Source organism: Tachyglossus aculeatus, chromosome 8 (genome assembly GCF_015852505.1).
Source record: "Tachyglossus aculeatus isolate mTacAcu1 chromosome 8, mTacAcu1.pri, whole genome shotgun sequence".
In the NCBI taxonomy this organism is placed as follows: Eukaryota; Metazoa; Chordata; class Mammalia; order Monotremata; family Tachyglossidae; genus Tachyglossus; species Tachyglossus aculeatus.
Genome location: NC_052073.1, coordinates 1,645,741 through 1,663,570, shown reverse-complemented (window position 1 = coordinate 1,663,570; position 17,830 = coordinate 1,645,741). Strand labels below are relative to the sequence as shown.

The following is a 17,830-nucleotide window of genomic DNA, read 5'->3' as shown; positions in this document are numbered from 1 at the left end:
GCTTACTGTGTGCAGAGCACTGTACTAAGCGGTTGGGAAGTACAAGTCGGCAACATATACAGTCCCTGCCCAGCAGCGGGCTCACAGTCTAGAAGGGGGAGACAGAGAACGAAACAAAACATTAACAAAATAAAATGAATAGAATAAATATGTACAAATAAAATAGAGTAATATGTACAAACATATATACATATATCAATCAATCAATCGTATTTATTGAGCGCTTACTGTGTGCAGAGCACTGTACTAAGCGCTTGGGAAGTACAAGTCGGCAACATATACAGTCCCTACCCAACAGCAGGCTCACAGTCTAGAAGGGGGAGACAGAATGAAACAAAACATATTAACAAAATAAAATGAATAGAATAAATATGTACAAATAAAATAGAGTAATAAATATGTACAAACATATATACATAGATCAATCAATCAGTCAGTCGTATTTATTGAGCGCTTACTGTGTGCAGAGCACTGGACTAAGCGCTTGGGAAGTACAAGTCGGCAACATATACAGTCCCTACCCAACAGCGGGCTCACAGTCTAGAAGGGGGAGACAGAGGACGTAACAAAATAAAATAAATAGAATAAATATGTACAAATAAGAGTAATAAATATGTACAAACATATGTACATATATCAATCAATCCATTGTATTTATTGAGCGCTTACTGTGTGCAGAGCACTGTACTAAGCGCTTGGGAAGTACAAGTCGGCAACATATACAGTCCCTACCCAACAGCGGGCTCACTGTCTAGAAGGGGAAGACAGAGAACGAAACAAAACATATTAACAAAATAAAATGAATAGAATAAATATGTACAAATAAAATAGAGTAATAAATATGTACAAACATATATACATATGTCAATCAATCAATCGTATTTATTGAGCGCTTATTGTGTGCAGAGCACTGTACTAAGCGCTTGGGAAGTACAAGTCGGCAACATATACAGTCCCTACCCAACAGCGGGCTCACAGTCTAGAAGGGGGAGGCAGAGAACGAAACAAAACATATTAACAAAATAAAATAAATAGAATAAATATGTACAAATAAAATAGAGTAATAAATATGTACAAACACATATACATATATACCGGTGCTGTGGGGAGGGGAAGGAGGTAAGGCGGGGGGTCAGAGGGAGGGAGAAATGGAGGGCAGGTTTCTGGAGCCCTGAGGAGGAGGAAGTAAGGTTGTTGCTTGGGGAACGGATTGTCCTTGTCAACGGGGGCAAGTAGTTTGTGGTATTTCAATGTGGTATTTGTTAATCATTCGTATTTATTGAGCGCTTACTCTGTGCAGAGCACTGTACTAAGCGCTTGGAAAGTACAAGTTGGCAACATATAGAGATGGGCCCTACCCAACAGTGCTTACTAGGTGCCAAGCACTATACAAAGCACTGGAGTAGATTCAGGATAATCGGGTTGGACCCAGTCCCTGTCACACATGGGGCTCACAATCCAAGGGGAAAGGAGAACGGGTATTGAATCCCATTTTGCGGAGGAGGGAACCGACTTGTACTTCCCAAGTGCTTAGTACAGTGCTCAGCACACAGTAAGTGCTCAATAAATACGATTGATGATGACTTGCCTGAAGTCAAACAGAGCCGGGATTAGAAGCCAGGTCAATAAATACGATTGAATGAATGAATGAATGAATGAAGGTCCCAGGCTCAGGCTCTTTTCGCTAGTCCATCATCATCATCATCATCATCATCAATCGTATTTATTGAGCGCTTACTATGTGCAGAGCACTGTACTAAGCGCTTGGGAAGTCCAAATTGGCAACATATAGAGACAGTCCCTACCCAACAGTGGGCTCACAGCCTAAAAGGGGAGACAGAGAACAAAACCAAACATACTAACAAAATAAAATAAATAGAATAGATATGTACAAGTAAAATAGAGTAATAAATATGTACAAACATATATACATATATATACACATATATACATATATATACATATACATATATATATACATATATACATAGTCCCTGCTGCTTCTCCTTGTGCCCAGCCTCAAGGTGCCCAGTGGGCCTGCAGAGCTCCAATCAATCAATCAATCATATTTATTGAGCACTTACTGTGTGCAGAGCACTGTACTAAGCGCTTGGGAAGTCCAAGTTGGCAACAGACAGAGACGGTCCCTACCCAACAGCGGGCTCACAGTCTAGAAGGGGGAGTGAATGAATGAGTGAAGGGAGGGAGAGAGGTAGCTTGGCGGCTGTGCCCAAGCCCGTGGTCTATCCATTACACCATGCTGCTTCTCTTGAGCGCTCACTGTGTGCCGAGCACCGTACTAAGCGCTTGGGAGACTACAATATAGCAACACAATCAACGGACGCATTCCCTGCCCACAACGAGTCTTGAGGTTGGCCCTCTAGCTTGTTGGGAGTGGGGGTTGTGCGGCATTAAGGTCGACCCTGCCTCAAACGTAGCCCGGCTGTTGGCCTGTTGCCCCCCAACCGTCCCACCTGACGGATGGGGAAACAGGAAGGCCCCGGTCCGTGGTTCTGCTCACCGACGAGCGGGCTTTGGCTTACGGGGGAATCTCAATTTTGTCCCGAAGGATTCCCCGCTCCGGCCCCTGGCGGAGCTGTACGAGCTTGGGATGGAGGCCAAGAGATACGGCGATGCCAAAGCCCGGCTTGAGGCCTTCCAGGCTGGGCTGGCCGAGGTGAGTCCAGAGCCACGGGAGAAGCAGTGCCGAAGCCCCCAGCGTGGGCTTCCTTGTGCCAGGATGGCAGTTGGGAATCATCAGCGGTTTATTTTAGTGTATTAAATCTACTTGCGGTGCCTGAGCCGGGGCACCGAAGGGTGGGGGGCGAGCGGGGGTGACGGCAGAGACCCCACCCCGCCTGGTACAAGTGACGTCCTCTCCTTTTGTGCAGCTGAAAGCGGCGGCTCCAGCGGTCCCCTCCATCATCCCCGCGCCGTGGCTGGAGGCCCAGTTCGCCTTCCTTCTGAAGCTGATGCTGCAGCAGTGCGGGACGCAGTACGAGCTACGGAAGCTCCTTCAGCTCTTCGCTGAGGCGGGGCCCCCTCCGCCCGACGGTAAGACCCCACCAGGACGGGACCCCCCTCCCCACCCCCAGTGAGGTCCCGGGATGGACCCCCGCCCACCCCCGTCTGCCCGGTTGGCGAGGTCCTTTTCTCTGCTTGGGCCCAGGCCCCGATCTGAAGAAGCTGTGCGAACTCGGCCAGATTTTGAAGGAGACGTCTATAGGCATCAGCCGCGCGGTCCTGGCCGGCGACATTCCCGAGAACTTCGAGCGCGAGTGCAGGTCCGTCCTGGAAAAGCTGCAGGGGGACGGCCAGTTCGCCCTGGCCAGGAAAGTGGCAGAGTTGGCCCAGCTGCCCGTGGACAGCCTGGCCATCGAAGAGGTAGCGTGGCCCGCGCGGTTCGACCCTCCGGCTCGGAGTGTGCCCACTGACACTGCACGGCCCCTCGCCGGAGGCCCTAGCCAGCTGCGGCCCTCTTAATAACAATAATAATAATAATAATAATGATAATAATAATGGCATTTATCATCAATCGTATTTATTGAGCGCTTACTATGTGCAGAGCACTGGACTAAGCGCTTGGGAAGTACAAATTGGCAACATATACAGTCCCTACAGTGGGCTCACAGTCTAAAAGGTGGGCTCACAGTCTAAAAGCGCTTACTATGTGATAATAATAATAATGGCATATATGAAGCGCTTACTCTGCGTGAAGCACTGTTCTAAGCGCTGGGGAGGTTACAAGGTGATCAGGTTGTCCCACGGGGGGCTCACCGTCTTAATCCCCATTTTTACAGATGAGGGAACCAAGGCCCAGAGAAGTGACTTGCCCAAAGTCACCCAGCTGACAAGTGGCGGAGCCGGGATTTGAACCCATGACCTCTGACTCCAAAGCCCGGACTCTTTCCACTGAGCCACGCTGCTTCTCTTATGAGCCATGCTGCCCTCTTGACTAGGGCGGGGGCCCGGTGGCGAAAAGCCTTTGGGTGGAAGGCAGGGAGTCGGAGATGGGGCAGTGAGGCTCAGTAGGAAAGAGCCCGGGCTTTGGAGTCGGAGGTCATGGGTTCAAATCCCGGCTCCGCCAGTTGTCAGCTGTGTGACTTTGGGCAAGTCACTTCACTTCTCTGTGCCTCAATTACGTCATCTGGAAAATGGGGATGAAGACTGTGAGCCCCCCGAGGGGCAACCTGATCACCCTGTAACCTCCCCAGCGCTTAGAACAGTGCTTTGCACATAGTAAGCGCTTAATAAACACCATCATTATCATGGGGCAGGGCTGGGACTGGGTGCTTGGGCAGCAGGGACTAAGCAGCGTGGCTCAGTGGAAAGAGCACAGGCTTTGGAGTCAGAGGTCATGGGTTTGAATTCCGGCTCCGCCACATGTCTGCTGTGTGACCTTGGGCAAGTTACTTAATTCTCTGAGCCTCAGTTCCCTCATCTGTAAAATGGGGATTAAGACTGTGAGCCCCGCGTGGGACAACCTGATCACTTTGTATCCCCCACAAGCGCTTAGGACAGGGCTTTGCACATAGTAAGCGCTTAACAAATGCCATTATTGTTATTATTAAGTCACTTCACTTCTCTGTGCCTCAATTACGTCATCTGGAAAATGGGGATTAAGACTGTGAGCCCCCCGAGGGGCAACCTGATCACCTTGTAACCTCCCCAGTGCTTAGAACAGCGCTTTGCACATAGTAAGCGCTTAATAAATGCCATCATTATCATGGGGCAGGGCTGGGACTGGGTGCTTGGGCAGCAGGGACTAAGTTGAGGTCTGTCGGAGAGCAAGTACATCCGGAGACCCCAACGGTATCGGGGTCGGGCGGTGGTGGGAGGGTGGTCTTTCTTGGGACGAGGGTGGATGATAGCCAGATGAGGCTGAGGATTGGGCTGAAGTCCCCTACCGATCACCGAGTCCCACGGATCACGGGGGCCAAATGTCCGGGGGACAGGGCGGCCGCCACGGCTGCCCCAGCCACGTTGTTCGGCGCAATTTAGACGGCCCGGTTCGGTCACCCAGGTCGTCCGGGAGATGCAGACCCTCGAGCGCATGGGCCAGTGGGCACCGGAGCGGGCGCGGCTCGACTTCTGGAAGAGATGCCACGACCGTTTCAGCGGGGACTCCGTCTCCGACCGAGCGGTGGCCGACTTCTTCTGGGGCCGGGCCCACGCGGTGGGCGAGCTGCCGGAGGGGGCCGCGGAAAGGCACCTGCTGCTGACCCTGGCGGGCCGCTGGCTGGCGCGGGGGGACCCCGTGCCCGTGGGCAGGCTGCGGGAGCTGGAGAGGCAGATGTGGCTGTGCCGCATCGCCCAGCGGGTCTGCTCGGGGGCCGGTGAGGCGGGCGCGGCCGGACCGGCCCCCCGGATTTCCGCCGGCGGCGGCGGCGAGCTGGCCTTCTCCCAGCTGGCGGCTCTGAACACCCCCGACCTCCTGGCCATCGAGAGGCTCCCGGCCCCGGGGTCCCCTCCGGGCCCCCTGGACAGGGACCAGGAGGAGGCTCTCCGGGCCCTGGTCGGGGACCTCCTGGACCAGGGCCGCGTGACGGAGGCGAGCCGGGCCTGCCGTTACTTCCGCCTCCACCACCGGGATGTCTTCCTGGTTCTGCACTGCCAAGCCCTGGCGTCGGGAGACGCGGGCGACCTGCACCCGCAACTTCACACCCTCCTACGGAGCCCCTCGCCACCCTTGACGGAGAGAGGCCAGAGTGGTGAGTGGTCTTCGGGACCGGGGGCGGTGGGCGCCCCGAGTCGGGAGATGAGGCTCGTCGCGGCCCGGAGCCGCCCGTTAGCGGGGTTTCGCCTCCTAAGACGGCAGCCCGGCGGTGGCCTGTGTGCCCCGGGATCGTGCCCTCCCCCTTCCCCACTGAATTCCCGGGGCATCGTCATCAGTCGTATTTATTGAGCGCTTACTGTGTGCAGAGCACTGGACTAAGCGCTTGGGAAGTCCAAGTTGGCAACATATATAGGGACAGTCCCTACCCGACAGTGGGCTCACAGTCTAAAAGGGGGAGACGGAGAACAGAACCAAACATACTAACAAAATAAAATAAATAGAAGAGGGGCAGAGTCAGGGAGGTGCCTCCCGCCTTGTTGTGAAAGGTCAGCCGCTCCCTGAGGTCTCACCAACGGGGCACACCTGAAGTTTACCGTCTAACGGGGCCTGGGGCGGATGGGGGGCCGGGAAATTGGGGGCCGGAAAAGGAGGAGGAGAAGGAAAGGCCGGCGGGATTTCTGTGGAGAAAGCAGAGGGATGGAGGGGTTGTGGGGAGCGGAGGCACCCCGGGTACCGTTCCCTCTAGGTGTAGCCAACGGTGCGGGGAATGCAGTTTCTGCTGCATCCCGGCGGTCCTGCACAGTGCTTAGCCCATAGCCCAGTGCTTTACACATAGTAAGTGCTTAATGAGTGCCATCATTATAATCAATCAATCAATCAATCGTATTTATTGAGCGCTTACTATGTGCAGAGCACTGTACTAAGCGCTTGGGAAGTACAAATTGGCAACACATAGAGACAGTCCCTACCCAGCAGTGGGCTCACAGTCTAAAAGCGGGAGACAGAGAACAAAACCAAACATACCAACAAAATAAAATAAATAGGATAGAAATGTACAAGTAAAATAAATAAATAAATAGAGTAATAAATATGTACAACCATATATACATATATACAGGTGCTGTGGGGAAGGGAAGGAGGTAAGATGGGGGGATGGAGAGGGGGACGAGGGGGAGAGGAAGGAAGGGGCTCAGTCTGGGAAGGCCTCCTGGAGGAGGTGAGCTCTCAGCAGGGCCTTGAAGGGAGGAAGAGAGCTAGCTTGGCGGAGGGGCAGAGGGAGGGCATTCCAGGCCCGGGGGATGACGTGGGCCGGGGGTCAATGGCGGGACAGGCGAGAACGAGGTAATATTATATATTATTATTATATATTATAATATATTATAATATATATTATAATTATATAATATATATTATAACTATATATTATTATATTATATAATAATAATAATGGCATTTGTTAAGCACTTACTATGTGCAAAGCACTGTTCTAAGCGCTGGGGAGGATACAGGGTAATCAGGTTGTCCCACGGGGGGCTCACAGTCTTAATCCCCATTTTACAGACGAGGTAACTTTGGCACGGAGAAGCGAAGTGACTTGCCCAAGGTCACACAGCTGACAACTGGCGGAGAACCCGTGATCTCCGACTCCCAAGCCTGTGCTCTTCCCACTGAGCCACGCTGCTTATCATTATAACAAGCACCGACCCGGGGCGGGCAGGCTCCTAAGTAGGCCTGGTCCCCCCCTCCACAACCCGGTCTGTCCATCCTTACCGCTTAGCTCGTAATACCAGACCGTGAGCCCACTGTTGGGTGGGGACCGTCTCTATGTGACTCCCGAGCGCTTAGTCCAGTGCTCTGCACCCAGTAAGCGCCCAGTAAATACGGTTGAATGAATGAATGGACGGGAGGACTCCACGCTCCCCTCTGTCCCGCCGCCCCGCCGCCGGCTGCATGTCTTGAGGCGCGGCCAGTGGGGCGGCTGGCTGTGGCCCCCGGGCCCCGGCCCTTGACCCTGCCCCCTCCGCCCCCGTCCCAGTGTCGAGCGAGGACGGCGACTCGTTTGCCGCGGCGCCGGCGGGGGCTGAGATCCTGGCCCGGCTGGAGATGCTGACGAGCCAGTGTCTCCACGGGAAGAGCTACTGCCGGCGGGTGGTGTGTCTGTACGAGCTGGCCAAGGTGGGCACCGGGGGGGGCGGGGGGTTGCCGGGCTCGGGGCGCCGTCTGAGCGGCCACCGCGGCGCGGCACCCACCACCTAACGGGCTCCGACCGTGCGCCGCAGGAGCTGGGCTGTTCCTACCGGGAGGCGGCCGCCCGGGACCCCGCCTGGGTGCTGCGAGCCATCCTGTCATCGCGGTGGCCCGCCCGCTGCCAGAAGGCCCGGGCGTTCATCGCGGCGCAGGGCCTGCCCTCTGACCTGGTGGCCGAGCTGGTGGCCGAGGAGGTGACGCGCGACCTGCTGGCCCGCTCCCGAGGAAGAGGTGCCGGGGACCGTCTCGGAGCCGCGGGACCGGGCGGGGTTATAATAATAATAGTAATAATGGCATTTATTAAGCGCTTCCTATGTGCAAAGCACTGTTCTAAGCGCTGGGGAGGTTACAGGGTTGTCCCACGGGGGGCTCACGGCCTTAACCCCCATCTTACAGATGAGGTGACTGAGGCACAATGAAGTGACTTGCCCAAAGTCACACAGCTGAGGATTTGAACCCATGACCTCTGACTCCAAAGCCCAGGCCCTTTCCACTGAGCCACGCTGCTTCTCTAACCCCTGCTTCACCTCTGTTTTCAGGTGTCTGCTAGGGTTGATGGACAGCCGGGGGATGAGACACCCCCGGGGGAATCATAATAATAATAATAATAATGATGGCGTCTATTAAGCACTTACCATGTGCAAAGCACCGTTCTAAGCGCTGAGGGGACACAAGGCAATCACAGTCAATCCCCATTTTCCAGATGAGGGAACTGAGGCACAGAGAGGAGAAGGGACTGGCAATTGGCGGAGCCGGGATTTGAACCCATGACCACCGACGCCAAAGCGCGGAGCCACGTTGGATTCAGATGGCCCGTCCTAGCCCCGGCCCGGTCCCGGGAGCTGTACATATTTATTACTCTATCTATCTATCTATCTGTTTATTTATCTTGTGCAGATCTATTTTATTTTGTAAAGATGTTTGGTTTTGTTGTCTGTCTCCCCCTTCTAGACTGTGAGCCCACTGTTGGGTAGGGCCCGTCTCTATGTGTTGCCAACTTGGACTTCCCAAGCGCTTAGTCCAGTGCTCTGCACACAGTAAGCGCTCAATAAATACGATTGATTGATTGATTCCCCATCCCCGCCCGGCGTTGGCCATGGGGCGGGTGGGCTCTGCCGGAGCCTCAACAGGGAGTGGTCTGCTTCTCTAGAGAAACTAAGAAGCCGGCTCAGCCGTATTTATTGAGCGCTCACTGTGGGCAGAGCACTGTACTAAGGCTTTGGAGAGTTGAGAGGCAGCGTGGCTCAGCGGAAAGAGCCTGGGGTTTAGAGTCAGAGGTCATGGGTTCAAATCCAGCCCCACCAATTATCATCATCATCAATCGTATTTATTGAGCGCTTACTGTGTGCAGAGCACTGTACTAAGTGCTTGGGAAGTACAAGTTGGCAACATATAGAGACAGTCCCTACCCAATAGTGGGCTCACAGTCTATTTTTGTCAGCTGTGTGACTTTGGGCAAGTCACTTAACTTCTCTGTGCCTCAGTTACCTCATCTGGAAAATGGGGTTAAATCTGTGAGCCCCACGAGGGACAACCTGATCACTTTGTAACCTCCCCAGCGCTTAGAACAGTGCTTTGCACATAGTAAGCGCTTAATAAATGCCATTGTTATTATTATTATTATTATTATTATTCTCTGGGCCTCAGTTCCCTCATCTGTAAAATGGGGATTAATACTTTGAGCCCTACATGGGACAACCTGATCACCGTGTAACCTCCCCAGCGCTTAGAACAGTGCTTTGTACATAGTAAGCGCTTAATAAATGCTGTCATTATTATTATTATTACCCTCAACCATTATCCCTCAGCAGGGAGTGGTCTGCTTCTCTAGAGAAACTAAGAAGGCGGCTCAGTCGTATTTATTGAGCGCACACTGCAGGCAGAGCACTGTACTAAGGCTTTGGAGAGGAGAGAGGCAGCGTGGCTCAGCGGAAAGAGCCCGGGCTTTGGAGTCAGTGGTCATGGGTTCAAATCCCAGCTCCGCCACTTGTCAGCTGTGTGACTTTGGGCAAGTCACTTACTTCTCTGGGCCTCAGTTCCCTCATCTGGAAAATGGGGATTAAGACTGTGAGCTCATCTCTAAAGTGGTGATTGACAGCTCCCCCATGGGACAACCTGATCACCTTGTATCCCCCCCAGCGCTTAGAACAGTGCTTTGCACAGAGTAAGCGCTTAATAAATGCCATCATTGTTATTATTATTATTAGAGAAGCAGCGTGGCTCAGTGGAAAGAGCCCGGGCTTTGGAGTCAGAGGTCATGGGTTCAAATTCCGGCCTCGCCAATTGTCAGCTGTGTGACTTTGGGCAAGTCGCTTCACTTCTCTGGGCCTCAGTTACCTCATCTGTAAAATGGGGATTGACAGCCCCGCCATGGGACAACCTGATCACCTTGTATCCCCCCCCAGCTCTTAGAACAGTGCTTTGCACATAGTAAGTGCTTAATAAATGCTATATTATTATTATTATTATTATTATTATTATTATTATTATTATTATTATTATTACAAACAAGAGAACAGACACATTCCCTGCCCACTATGAGCTGGAAGTCTAGAACTAGGTGCCTGGCCAGGATGGAAGGCTGCCCTCCTCTTCACCGCCCCTACGTCCCCTGACCCCACGTGGCCCGGCCTAGCTGGATTCTGGTCTGCTGTGTGACCTTGGGCAAATCACTTCACTACTCTGGGCCTCAGTGATCTCATCTGCAAAATGGGGATTGAGACTGTGAGCCCCACATGGGACAGGGACTATGTCCAACCTAATTTGCTTGTGTGTACCCCAGTGCTTAGTACAGTGCCTGGCACATAGTAAGCGCTTAAAAAATACAACAATAACAATAACATGGGACAGGGACTGTGTCCAACCTAATTGGCTTATGTCTACCCCAGTGCTTAGTACAGTGCCTGGCACACAGTAAGCGCTTAAAAAATACAACAATAACATGGGACAGGGACTATGTCCAACCTTATTGGCTTGTGTCTACCCCAGCGCTTAGTACAGTGCTTGGCACATAGTAAGCGCTTAAAAAATGCAACAATTCCAATAACATTCATTCATTCGTATTTGTTGAGCGCTTTCTGTGTGCAAAGCACTGTACTAAGCGCTTGGGAAGTAGAAGTTGGCAACATGTAAAGATGGTGGGACAGGGACTATGTCCAACCTAATTGGCTTATGTCTACCCCGGCGCTTAGTACAGTGCCTGGCACATAGTAAGCGCTTAAAAAATACACCAATAACATGGGACAGAGACTGTGTCCAACCTAATTGGCTTATGTCTACCCCAGCGCTTAGTACAGTGCCTGGCACACAGTAAGCGCTTAAAAAATACAACAATAACAATAACATGGGACAGGGACTATGTCCAACCTAATTGGCTTATGTCTACCCCCGTGCTTAGTACAGTGCCTGGCACATAGTAAGCGCTTAAAAAATACAACAATAACAATAACATGGGACAGGGACTATGTCCAACCTTATTGGCTTGTGTCTACCCCAGCGCTTAGTACAGTGCCTGGCACATAGTAAGCGCTTAAAAAATGCAGCAATTACAATAACATTCATTCATTCGTATTTGTTGAGCGCTTTCTGTGTGCAAAGCACTGTACTAAGCGCTTGGGAAGTAGAAGTTGGCAACATGTAAAGACGGTGGGACAAGGGACTATGTCCAACCTAATTGGCTTATGTCTACCCCGGCGCTTAGTACAGTGCCTGGCACGTAGTAAGCGCTTAAAAAATACCACAATCACAATAATAACTTTCCCCTCTCAGTAGGCTTTCCCTGACTGTCTTCCTGCCTTTTCAGGGCCGAAGCAGCTGTGTGACCAGGCCGAAGGCAGCGTGGCGCTCCTGCAGCTGACCGCTCTGTGCCAGGACCACACGTTGGTGGGGACGAAACTGTTGGATCGAATCGCTTCGGTTCCCCACGGGGAGCTGTCCTGCAGTAAGCAACTATGGGCCCTTCCTAGCCGCTGTGAGCCCGCTGGGGCTCCTCTGGCATTCGTGCCTTGGACCGGGGGCAGTGGAGGCTGCAGGCTGGAGAAACTGGGGCTGCTTGGGCCCAGGAAGGGCTGAAGGCAGCGGCCCAACGAGCCCCGCTCTTCTCTCCTCTCCCACCGCTCTCCCTCCCTCTCCCACCGCTCTCCCATCCTCTCCCACCACTCTCCCTCCACTCTCCCTCCCTCTCCCACCACTCTTCTCTCCTCTCCCACCGCTCTTCTCTCCTCTCCCACCGCTCTCCCTTCCTCTCCCACCGCTCTCCCTTCCTCTCCCACCGCTCTCCCTCCCTCTCCCACCACTCTTCTCTCCTCTCCCACCGCTCTTCTCTCCTCTCCCACCGCTCTCCCTTCCTCTCCCACCACTCTTCTCTCCTCTCCCACCGCTCTTCTCTCCTCTCCCACCGCTCTCCCTTCCTCTCCCACTGCTCTCCCTCCCTCTCCCTCTGCTCTCCCTCTCCCTCCGCTCTCCCTCCCTCTCCCACCGCTCTCCCTCCCTCTCCCACCACTCTCCCTCCCTCTCCCACCGCTCTCCCTCCCTCTCCCACCGCTCTCCCTCCCTCTCCCACCACTCTCCCTCCCTCTCCCACCACTCTCCCATCCTCTCCCACCACTCCCTCCACTCTCCCTCCCTCTCGCACCACTCTTCTCCTCTCCCCCCGCCCCCCCGCTCTTCTCTCCTCTCCCCCCGCTCTTCTCTCCTCTCCCACCGCTCTCCCTTCCTCTCCCACCGCTCTCCCTTCCTCTCCCATCACTCTCCCTCCCTCTCACACCGCTCTCCCTCCCTTTCACACCGCTCTCCCTTCGCTCTCCCTCTCCCTCCGCTCTCCCTCCCTCTCCCACCACTCCCCCTCCCTCTCCCACCGCTCTCCCTCCCTCTCCCACCGCTCTCCCTCCCTCTCCCACCACTCTCCCCTCCTCTCCCACCGCTCTCCCTCCCTCTCCCACCACTCTCCCTTCCTCTCCCTCCGCTCTTCCTCTCCCACCGCTCTCCCTCCCTCTCCCACCGCTCTCCCTCCCTCTCCCACCGCTCCCCCTTCCTCTCCCACCGCTCTCCCTTTTTCTCTCCCACCGCTCTCCCTTTTTCTCTCCCACTCTCCCCCGTAGCCACAGAGCTGCTGATCCTGGCCCACCACTGCTTCAGCCTGACCTGCCATATGGAGGGGATCACGCGGGTGCTGCAGGCCGCCCGGCTGCTCACGGACAACCACCTGGCCCCCAACGAGGAGTTCGGCCTGGTGGTGAGCGGCCCCTCCGCGCTAGGAGCCCCCGACGGTTGGGGGGGGGGGGGGGGGCAGTAAACCCGCAGGGGCCCAGGGAAGAGGGTGCTGTGTCCCCCCAGGCTGACCGAAGGTCTGGAGGATAATAATAATAATAATTACGGTACTAGTTAAGCGCTTACTAGGTACCAGGCACTGTACTAAGCTCTGGGGTAGATACAAATTAATCGGGTTGGACTCAGTCCCTGTCCCTCATGGGGCTCAAAGTCTTAATCTCCATTTTACAGATGAGGGAATAGTAATAATAATGGCATTTATTAAGCGCTTACTATGTGCAAAGCACTGTTTGCAGAGCACTGGGCTAAGCGCTTGGGAAGTCCAAGTGCTTGGTCCAGTGCTCTGCAATCAATCAATCAATCAATCGTATTTATTTAGCGCGTACTGTGTGCAGAGCACTGGACTGAGAGCTCGGGAAGTCCAAGTGCTTGGTCCAGTGCTCTGCACACAGTAAGCGCTCAAGTCAGGAAAAATACATAATAATTCACAGAGCCGATTGTTGAGAAGAAAGCCACGAAGGATTTTTCTGGGGGAGAAGGTTGCTCTGTACAGGTGAAAAAGAAAGCAGCTTCAGATGCCGAATTTGTGGTGAAAGATCCTGTAGGAAAAAGATTGAATTTTGAGATCTTGACTGTGAGCCCACTGTTGGGTAGGGACCGTCTCTATATGTTGCCAACTTGGACTTCCCAAGTGCTTAGTCCAGTGCTCTGCACATATGTATATATGTATATATATATGTGTGTGTGTATATATATATGTATATATGTGTATATATGTACATATATGTATATATGTATATATGTTTGTACATATTTATTACTCTATGTATTTATTTTACTTGTACATATCTATTCTATTTATTTTATTTTGTTAGTGTGTTTGGTTTTGTTCTCTGTCTCCCCTTTTAGACTGTGAGCCCACTGTTGGGTAGGGACTCTCTCTAGATGTTGCCAATTTGTACTTCCCAAGCGCTTAGTACAGTGCTCTGCACATAGTAAGCGCTCAATAAATACGATTGATGATGATGATGATATGTATATATGTGTGTGTATATATATATATATGTGTGTATATATGTATATATGTTTGTACATATTTATTACTCTATGTATTTATTTATTTATTTTACCTGTACATATCTATCCTATTTATTTTATTTTGTTAGTATGTTTGGTTTTGTTCTCTGTCTCCCACTGTTAGACTGTGAGCCCACTGCTGGGTAGGGACTGTCCCTATATGTTGCCAACTTGTACTTCCCAAGCGCTTAGTGCAGTGCTGTGCACACAGTAAGCGCTCAATAAATACGATCGATGATGATGATTGACTGTGCGGCTTCTGACCCGTCCAGGTGCGCCTCCTGACCGGCATCGGCAGGTACCAGGAGATGACCTACGTCTTCGACCTGCTGCACAGGAAGCACTACTTCGAGGTGCTCATGAGGAAGAAGTTGGACTCGGTAGGTAGTCGGGGGGGCTACCGGGAGGGCTCGAATCGGGCCGTGCCACGCCGGCCGCGGGCTCCGCGCCCAGACGGGGCACCGGGAGAGGAAGGTTCCCTGCTTTGTGCCCAGGGGGTGGAATCTGAACTCGCATTCGTGCCCCCAGCTGGTTCTCCCGCCGGGCTGCCGAGGGGCTGGGGGCCCCAGAGGGGGATGTACTGAAGCCGGGCTTAATAATAATAATAATAATGATGATGATGATGATGATGATGGCATTTGTTAAGCGCTTACTATGTGCAAAGCCCTGTTCTAAGCGCTGGGGAGGATCCAAGGTGATCAGGTTGTCCCTCATGGGGCTCACAGTCTTCATCCCCGTTTGGCAGACGAGGGAACTGGGGCTCAGAGAAGTTGAGGGACTTGCCCAAAGTCACACCACAGACACGCGGCAGAGTGGGGATTTGAACCCGTGACCTCTGACCGCCAAGCCCGGGCTCTTTCCTTTAAGCCACGCTGCTGGGCTCCGTGGCCCTGGCCTCGGCTGGGGGGTCCTGGGCTCTTCTGCTTGAAGGGGCCGCGCTTTGGGGCCGGGGCCGCCTCCCCCGACTTGAGTGGTGGTGGTTTCCCTCCGTGAACTGGAGCGGAGCCCCGTGCCCGTCCGGGCAGGGCCCAGACCTCCGCCCGTGTACTTCCCAAGCGCTTAGTACAGTGCTGTGCACACGGTAAGCGCTCAATAAATGTGATTGGATGAATGAATGAATGAATTTAGCTTTAATTCTGACTGTTCTGATGTCTTGACACCCTTCCACGTGTTTTGTTGTCCGTCTCCCCCTTCTAGACTGTGAGCCCGTTGTCGGGTAGGGACCGTCTTTACGTGTTGCCAACTTGGACTTCCCAAGCGCTTAGTACAGTGCGCTGCACACAGTAAGCGCTCAACAAATACGAATGAATGACTGAATTTCGCTTTAATTCTGTCTGTTCTGACGACTTGACACCCGTCCACGTGTTTTGTTGTCCGTCTCCCCCTTCTAGACTGTGAGCCCGTTGTTGGGCAGGGACCGTCTTTACGTGTTGCCAACTTGGACTTCCCAAGCGCTTAGTACAGTGCTTTGCACACAGTGAGCGCTCAACAAATACTAATGAATGAATGAATTTAGCTTTAATTCTGTCCTGACGACTTGACACCCGCCCACGTGTTTTGTTGTCCGTCTCCCCCTTCTAGACTGTGAGCCCGTTGTTGGGCAGGGACCATCTTTATGTGTTGCCAGCTTGGACTTCCCAAGCGCTTAGTACAGTGCTCTGCACCCAGTAAGCGCTCAACAGGTATGAATGAATGGGGAGGGGAGCTCCCCGGGCCCAGGGCCAGGAGAGCTCAGGCCGCCCTCCCTCCCTGGCGTGAGCAGAGCGGGACCCTGAAGACCGCCCTGCTCGACTACATGAAGCGCTGCCGGCCCGGGGACAGCGAGAAGCACAACATGATCGCGCTGTGCTTCAGCATGTGCCGCCAGATCGGTGAGAACCACGAAGCCGCCGCCCGCATCCAGCTCAAGCTCATCGAGTCTCAGCCCTGGGGTGAGCGGGGCCCGGGGGAGGCAACGTCCGCGGGGTGCTCCTCCCTTCAAGGCCCTGCTGAGAGCTCACCTCCTCCAGGAGGCCTTCCCAGACTGAGCCCCTTCCTTCCTCTCCCCCTCGTCCCCCTCTCCATCCCCCCCATCTTACCTCCTTCCCTTCCCTACAGCACCTGTATATATGGATATATGTTTGTACATATTTTTTTTTTACTCATTTTATTTGTACATATCTATTCTATTTATTTTATTTTGTTAGTATGTTTGGTTTTGTTCTCTGTCTCCCCCTTTTAGACTGTGAGCCCGCTGTTGGGTAGGGACTGTCTCTATATGTTGCCAATTTGTACTTCCCAAGCGCTTAGTACAGTGCTGTGCACATAGTAAGCGCTCAATAAATACGATTGATGATGATGATGATGATGATGATGATGCTCGGGGTGATGCTGTCCCCCAATAATGATGGCACTGATTAAGCGCTTACTCTGTGCAAAGCACCATTCTAAGCGCCGGGGAGGTTACAAGGTGATCAGGTTGTCCCGCGGCGGGGGGGCTCACAGTCTTAATTCCCATTTTCCAGGTGAGGTAACTGAGGCACAGAGAAGTGACCGACAGGGCTGGGATTTGAACCCATGGCCTCTGACTCCAAAGCCCGGGCTCTTTCCACTGGGCCACGCTGCTCCGTGAACTCCCCGTGACCCCATTTGCGTCCTTGGGTGACCCCGATTTCACTCGGGAATTCGGGAAAATTTTCAGAAAGCAGCAGCGCTCCTCCTCCTCGGCCAGGCCAGGGGTCGGGCTCCGGGGACTTACTCCGGGCAGAGACTGTGAGCCCACTGTTGGGTAGGGACCGTCTCTATATGTTGCCAATTTGTACTTCCCAAGCGCTTAGTACAGTGCTCTGCACATAGTAAGCGCTCAATAAATACAATTGATGATGATGATGCAGAGCACTGGACTGAACGCCCTCTCTCACTAGCCCCAACCCACTGGAGGGCCGCCACGGGGCTTCAGCTGAGTCCTGCCACTGTAAACTCACTGTGGGCAGGGATTGTGTCTGTTTATTGTACCGTATTCTCCCAAGCGCTTAGTACAGTGCCGCGCGTGCGCTAAAAGTGCCCAAATACGATTGACCGAGCGACTGTTACCCCACCAGAGGAGTGCGTCCGGGACGGGCCCCAGCTGAAGCAGCTGCTGCTAAAAGCCCTGACGCTGATGCTGGACGCGGCCGAGAGTTACGCCAAGGTAGCCGCCGGGGCGGGGGGCCGGGGGTGACTCGATTTCCCCTCCAGCCCAAGGTGTTCGTGGGGGCTTCTGAGCGTCCGTCCTGTCCCCTCCCCGTAGGACTCGTGTGTGCGGCAGGCCCTGCGCTGCCGCCGGCTCACCAGGCTGCTGACGCTGCAGCTCCACTTCCTGAACACGGGCCGGCACACGAGGCTCATCAACCTGAGCCGCCCGGGCCTGGCGGCCTGCGTCCTGGCGCTGCCCCGCTTCTACCAGGTGAGGAGGCGTCCAGCCCGGCTCCTAATCCGCTTGGTCGTGGGGGACGGGCGTCCCTTAGGCGTCCCCCCCATCCCAACCCCCGCCCAGGCATCCATCGTGGCCGAAGCCTACGACTTCGCTCCCGACTGGGCCGAGGTCCTGTTCCAGCGAGTGGTCCTCGGCGGCGACTTCGGCTACCTCGAGGAGTTCAGGCAGCGGCAGCCGTTGAAACCCAGCCTGTTTGAGGAGATCTCCAAGAGGTAAGCGGGTCCGGT

General features: G+C 53.7%; 1 protein-coding gene across 1 annotated transcript in view; it reads left to right on the top strand.

Moving 5' to 3' along the window:
• The window catches only part of SPG11 (SPG11 vesicle trafficking associated, spatacsin), an 81,851-nt gene that overhangs the window by 63,570 nt on the left and 451 nt on the right, over window positions 1-17,830 (top strand). Inside the window, exons 27-39 of the mRNA XM_038749938.1 lie at window positions 2,570-2,677; window positions 2,892-3,054; window positions 3,170-3,384; window positions 5,024-5,711; window positions 7,593-7,732; window positions 7,837-8,035; window positions 11,607-11,744; window positions 12,904-13,037; window positions 14,422-14,529; window positions 15,912-16,080; window positions 17,230-17,318; window positions 17,418-17,573; window positions 17,664-17,815. Coding sequence (XP_038605866.1) covers window positions 2,570-2,677; window positions 2,892-3,054; window positions 3,170-3,384; window positions 5,024-5,711; window positions 7,593-7,732; window positions 7,837-8,035; window positions 11,607-11,744; window positions 12,904-13,037; window positions 14,422-14,529; window positions 15,912-16,080; window positions 17,230-17,318; window positions 17,418-17,573; window positions 17,664-17,815 — 2,459 coding nt within the window. The remainder of the gene's footprint in view (window positions 1-2,569; window positions 2,678-2,891; window positions 3,055-3,169; window positions 3,385-5,023; window positions 5,712-7,592; window positions 7,733-7,836; window positions 8,036-11,606; window positions 11,745-12,903; window positions 13,038-14,421; window positions 14,530-15,911; window positions 16,081-17,229; window positions 17,319-17,417; window positions 17,574-17,663; window positions 17,816-17,830) is intronic.